The 7,242-nt window shown below is 35.4% G+C and overlaps 1 protein-coding gene across 1 annotated transcript; it reads left to right on the top strand.

Moving 5' to 3' along the window:
- Positions 1-6,129: 6,129 nt before the first annotated feature.
- LOC119579808 lies at positions 6,130-6,858 on the top strand. Its single transcript, XM_037927692.1, has one exon. The coding sequence runs from the start codon at positions 6,130-6,132 to the stop codon at positions 6,799-6,801; it is 672 nt and encodes a 223-aa protein (XP_037783620.1). The 3' UTR covers positions 6,802-6,858.
- The last annotated feature ends 384 nt before the right edge of the window (positions 6,859-7,242 follow it).

Here is a 7,242-nt window from a genome sequence, read left to right as displayed (position 1 = left end):
ACATAGATCGGGCAAGGCTTACAACTAATTTTTTCAGACCACAACCAGTGAACATAGAAACAATCATCTTATTAATAAAACATCTTCGCGAAACAAATGCTGTAGGAGCAGACGGCATTGCTTTGCGCTTTATCAGAGATAGTCTACCTGCAACTGTACATTATCTGACGGTCATTATTAACACCTCTCTTGTTACTGGTGTCTTTCCGTCGCTTTGGAAACATGGTATAGTAACACCAATTTTCAAATCGGGGGATATAGACGATGTCAATAATTATCGCCCTATTACTATACTCCCTATCTTATCCAAAATTCTTGAAAAAATTATAGCAAATCAACTGACGAGTTTCCTGGAGGCCAATGACTTATTATCTAAAACACAACATGGTTTTAGAAATAGGTTATCTACTGAAACAGCTTTACTGCAAATTACTGATGAAATTTATAATAACATAGACAAAAATCAGGTAAATTTGCTCACATTATGCGACCTTTCTAAGGCTTTTGATACTGTCAACCATGATATTCTCCTTAACAAATTAGTAAATCATAAAATTGATACCTTTTGGTTTAAAAGTTATTTAGATCCAAGGACCCAATCGTTAAGAATCAATAATGATATGTCATCAAAACAACAAGTACCTTTTGGTGTTCCGCAAGGCTCTATTTTAGGTCCGATCCTATTTACAATTTTCATAAATGATTTATCAACAATAGCCCATAACTGTCTTTTAGTGCAGTACGCCGATGATTCACAGTTTCTTCATAGTGACTCAGTAAACAACCTAAACACGTTAATAAGAAACACTCAACATACTCTTACACAAGCAAAATTATATTTTGACACAAATGGCCTTAAACTAAACCCACATAAAACTCAATGTATATTCATAGGTAGTCGGCAGAACATAGCTAGAATTCCCAATGACACAATCATAGAATTTGAAGGCTGCTCTATTAAACCGAGCACTTCAGTGAATAATCTAGGAGTACACTTAGACAGCTTCATGACATTTGAGCCACACGTTGACAAAATACACAGGAAGGTAGTGGGTACCCTGATATATCTTAATCACATAAGAAATCAAATCACTACTGAAACTAGAATCATGGTTGTGCAAACTCTAGCTCTAAGCATAATCAACTATTGTTCAAACATTTGGGGATCGGCTAACAAGACCCAGATGCAAAAAGTGCAAAAATTACAAAACTTTGCTGCCAGAGTAGCACTAGGTAATATCAGTAAACTTGATCACATCACCCCACACATAAAAAATTTGAAATGGTTGAAAGTCAATTCTAAATGCAGCTATGACACATGTGTATTCATTTACAAAATCATTCATGGGAATTATCCAAAATGTTTAATGCCTTTACAAACCGTAGGGAACACATCAGGTGTCCAGACACGTCAAGTAAATTCCCTTTTTGTTAAGAGATCGAATACCTATACAGGGGCACGTCAAATGGAAATACGTGGACCCAAGATATGGAACATGATACCAGATAATATAAGAGACATTAACAGCTTCTTTAATTTTAAAACGAAATTAAAAGAACACCTCTTAAATACACAGATGTAAATATAAATGTATTTATGTAAGAATAACCATTGTAATTTAATGGAATAAAGTGTTTGACTTTGACTTTGACTTTGACTCTATATATATGTGTGTATGTGTGTGTGTGTGTGTGTGTGCGCGTGTATGTGTGGGTGTGTTTATGTGCGTGTACATATATCCACACGTATATAAAAATGTATGGATGTATATCTATCTAACTATATATATATATATATATATATATATATATATATATATATATATATATATATATATATATATATATTTATTTATTTATACACATACACACACAGACACACACATATATATAACTAACTAACTAACTAACATATATATAACTAATAACTCCAGAGAATTCCATTGGTTTCGAATTTTGTGAATGTCCTTTTTCGCTATTGTAGTCCTGAAAATTGTATCGTGAAGATATCGAAAAAACGAACTTTATAGTAAAACTGTAATAAAGGTTTAAAGATGGATAGGGATAAACTACATGATTATTTCCAGTATCTTAATATGCAGTGAATTCTTTTAACATTTGATCAGATCTTTTGACATAAGATTTACAAATAAGAAAAAAGCAACAAAAGTTGAAACTTAAAACAAACATCAAATGATTCTTCAAAATTCCGTAATTGTAAAAATCTTTGATATTTTCCTTGTCTTGCGTTCATTCATTTTATAATTTCTGTAAAAAATAATGCGTTACAGAAAAAAAGAATTAAATGAAACAGCAAAGAAATTACACTCTTTTATTGTCAAAGTTTATATGAAATATACTAGTTCGGCTAAAACAGAAGGTATGTGATAGCAAATCCCTCTTCGTCTGTGTAAAACCTGTTTTTTTATATCTTTTAAAATCATTCTTATAAAAGGTGTTTCTAATCAACAGTGCAAATTCACATCAGCCATGCTTTCTTAGCACATATTCAGTAAACACTTAGACAAAACAAAGAAAGAAAGAAAAAAAAAGTGAAATGAGCACGTGCCATCGTCTTCCCGTCTCCCTCTCTCCCACCTTCCCCAGTTTCCTCTGTTCTTAACCGATCATTGACTGGTTTGCTTGTCCAGCATAAAAGGCTCCTTCTGTGACAGGAATGCTGTCACTCTCCTTTCCTTCTGACAAGACAATGGACATGTATACCTTCCTCCTGACGCTGTCTCTGCTGAGCTCCGCTCTCGCAGGCGGCCTCTACCCTCCATCCGCCGCCGCGTGCCAGCCTCGAACCGAGCAAATCACTCTTACCAGAACCACCGTGGAGCCCGTTGTTGAGCAAGCAACCACGCTGGACCTGCAACACGAACACCAAGACGTAAAGGTCACCAGCCTCTTGGTGGAAAGGCCGACTTACACACAGACCTTGCAAGTCACGATCACGCCCGACCCTTCCATAGTCACTCAAGTGAGCTTGGTCACCGCAACGGCCTTCCACACCAAGCTGACCGTCGCCCGAACCACCACCGTCCTCACCGAGACCGTGCAGCTTCTGGCCAGCGAGCTTGCCGTGGAGGACAGGACCCTCACGCAGACGGCGATACAACTGGACACCAAGACGCTCACGCTGACGCGGCTCAGCCTGGAGACGGCCTTCTCCACTCTCTCCGTCACGGACACTCAGCTGGCACTGGTCACCGAGACCGAGAACGTGCCTCACTTTGTCACTCAGACCACTCGCCACACCTTCGTGGTGTTCCAGACCCAGACGGTCACGAGTTTCAAAGATCTTCAGCTGGAAAAGACGGTCACCGTTACAGACCACGAGTACGTTACCAAGTGTTACCAACCCAAGATCACTTATGGACACTAAATTAGAATTATATTTCAATACCGTTTGAATTCATTATGTAAAGATGAAATATACTATAAAGAACTGTTCTACAATTAGATGTTTCCTTTCACCATCAAAAGGACACGACAAAGTTTTATAGTATAATGTTTCTATATGAAAATATGATGCACTAATTAGTGGGAATTAAAGTAAGAATGGAAAAGTAAAAGTTTAGAAAGAAAGAATCCATTGCATCTTTTAAAATATGCTTTTTTTTATTTAGTTTTGTTCATATTTTTGTTTTAATTACCCTATCGTTTGTTATATGGATATTGTATTTCCTTCTTACTAAAGCCGTACTTCCTTTCATCCATTCGCCTCACTTTGCAATGACTATGTTGACCAGTCAGTTGCTGCGTTTGGAACACTTAGTCGACCACATCTTGTTTGTTTGTACAGATGGAGGCAGTCCGTTCCTTAATTCGATTAACCAACGAGTATCCTACGTACTTCTTTTTGTTGATAAGAAAGTTAATCCTCGCTGTATATAGAAATAAATCAACGAAACAATGCCGAAGAGCCTAGTAATCACGTTAAAAAGAAAAGAAAAATGCTATAGAACGACTCTCCTTAGAGCTTAAAGGAAAATTCCAAAAAGAAAAAACCAGCACAGCAGCTTAAGGCCGAGGAACAACAATCCAGTTCATTGTAAATGGGAAGCCAACTTTCGTTCAAAGCAGGAAACCTCGGGATACATGAGTGTCGATCACGTGGTTTGAACTTTGACAGGGGAATTATTAGTATCATTTATATATATATATATATATATATATATATATATATATATATATATATATATATATATATATATATATATATATATACATATATATATATATATATATATATATATATATATATATATATATATATATATATATATATATATATATACTGAAGTATATATTCATAATATGTGAAATATACATTGCAACAACATAAAAAAAACATGACAATAGAATAATAAATAACACTGCCTGTTATTACTTTTGACACTTTCGCATTCAAAAAAATCTAGACAGCCATGAGATATGTTATATAGATTACAGTTTTTAAGGATATGAGTCGCCTTGCGTGGCAGGCGAGAGCGCGAGGGTCGCTGCTCAGAAAGGTCAAGAACCTCGACCTAATTAATGACGCCCCCCCCCCAATTGATTCCATTTTACATCGTGTCAGACGGAAAGACAAGTGCCTACAAGAATTGCTGCCATGAATATGTATGTATACATATGTGCGTGTACATACACACACATATATACATATACTAATAAATGTATATAGAATTATATATACATATACACACAGTACGTATATGTGGGTGTGTGTATGTGTCTGTGTATTGTATATATGTCTATACACATACATGTGTGTGTGTGTGTGTGATAGAGTATTATATATATACCTATAAATACATATAGATGACATACATGTATATTTACAGTATGTACGTGTATACTCATATATATATATATATATATATATATATATATATATATATATATATATATATATATATATATATATATATATATATATAGACATATCTGTATATGTATATGTATATATAGAGAGGCATGCCTGTGTGTATATATATGTATATATACAGCATATGTACATATATGCACATAAAGTATATATGTATATATGTATATCTGTGTGTATTTATATACATATATACAGTTTTATGTATTTATACCAAAGCTACATGTATGTGTATATACATATATTTATATATATATATATATATATATATATATATATATATATATATATATATATATATATATATATATATATATATATATATATACATACATATATATATATATGTGTGTGTGTGTGTGTGTGTGTGTGTGTGTGAGTGTGTGTGTGTGTGTGTATGTGTATGTGTGTGTGTATTATATATACACATATACATACTGTATACACACACATACATACATATATATATATATATATATATATATATATATATATATATATATATATATATATATATATATATATATATATATATGCATATATATACACAAAGGCATGTTGTATATATATATATATATAGACTGGCTACATATATATATGATTGTATATACACTATATATACACATGTATGTCATATAAATGGATATATAGATATGTACATATGCAAATACACAAACACACACGTATACATATATATAATATATATGTATAGATGAATATACATACACATACTCATATGTATATATTAGTGTATATGTATATGTATTTACATATAAACAAAAGTGTGATACTTTTATGTCTATTACTTAAAATTCATAACAGGGTATTATGTCATTTTGAAGGTTTGTTTATAATGCAAACTTAATGCATATACTCTAATTTTTAAATGTTGCATTCTTGACGTAAGGTTCATGTTCTCTTAAAGAATAAACGGCTGATCTCTTATGGAATTCCTGAGTGCGGCTCTGTATTTATGGTATTCCTTCCTCGATGATTTACTAAGCTTAAGTTGCATTTATTTGGTTCAATAAGACACATTCTGCAGAATATAGACTCAATAAATTTGTTTACAGATATATGTTCCGATACTTGGTTATCGACCCGTAAGTTAGTGGAGGTGCGAGGATCACGTGACCCCATTCCCAAAAACACATTCTACATCAACGTGAGCGTATAAAACCACACGCACTAACTTGCACGCTACACAATTCCCAAATCACAGTAACACACAAAGCACCATGTTCAAGATTTCAGCTCTGTGCGTGCTGGTGTTGGTTCAGGTTTCTGTGGGACTCTATTACGAGAACAGGCCGCTAGTGTGTCCCTTGAAGCAGGAGGTGCAGTATGAAGACAAAGTGATACAAGCCACGTACTTGGAGGTCCTTGAGCAACCGTTGGTCGCTACGCACGTTCATCTCAAGACCGTTTACCAGACAACCACACTGCCCGTCACTGCCACCCACATCCACACCGTCACTGGTCCCCCGCCAAATGCCACCGTCACAGAGGTCCAGCTGGTCGAGACTCAAGTGCCACAGACGGTGACGCAGATCGAGACCGTCACCAACAGACTCACCGAGACCGTCCTCGACGTGGCCACACGAACGGCAACCAACTACCACACCCTCGTGGAAACCGTGGCCGTGCTCGAGACCCAGTTTGACACCGTGACGGAGGTCCAGACGCGCCTGGCCGATATCACGCTTACCCTGCAGGAGACCGAGTTTTCGACGCTCACCTGGACAGTCAGTCAGCTGGAGACCCAGCAGGTGGTGGAGAGCATCGAGGAGACGAGCGTGACGACGAGCACGGAATATGTTCCTCGATACAGAACCAACGTTCACACGCTCACGAAGATGGTGACGCAGACTGTGTGTCCGCCAAGTGCACAACACTCGCTGAAATGGTGAAATGTTCCTATTCTGTTGCCGACCAAAATTTTCCTTTGCAATAAATGGAGTTTCAAACAGAATTTTTTTTTCAAACCAACTATGATGAAAAATTCAATGTAATGTCCATGTGTCACTGCACATCACACACTGATTTTTGTTGTTGTTGTTGTTACCAACCAAACATTTCGTACCAAATGAAAAACTATAAAGTAAAAAAAATGTTTCATTCCAGTAAATGGATAATATTAAGTGAAGATGCGTGGACTGAATAAAGTGGTTATATTTTCAATCAAAATCAACAAGTGCCACTTGGAGAAATAGGCACCTCTGAAGACCCTTTAGGTTAGGAATGTGTTCCTTGATTCAAAACTAGCATTCCTAGCCATTCAAAAACCAAACTGTAATTCTGAATATATTTGGTGTTAAGTTTTCAAAAGAAAATAGATTATACAAACTATT

The sequence above is a fragment of the Penaeus monodon genome, chromosome 12 (assembly GCF_015228065.2).
Source record: "Penaeus monodon isolate SGIC_2016 chromosome 12, NSTDA_Pmon_1, whole genome shotgun sequence".
Lineage (NCBI taxonomy): Eukaryota > Metazoa > Arthropoda > Malacostraca > Decapoda > Penaeidae > Penaeus > Penaeus monodon.
The sequence above is the reverse complement of the archived record's forward strand: the minus strand, read 5'-3'. Positions and strand labels throughout refer to the sequence as shown.

Coding starts and splice junctions, on each gene's coding strand:
- LOC119579808 (XM_037927692.1), top strand. CDS start 6,130: ATGTTCAAGATTTCAGCTCTGTGCGTGCTGGTGTTGGTTCAGGTTTCT.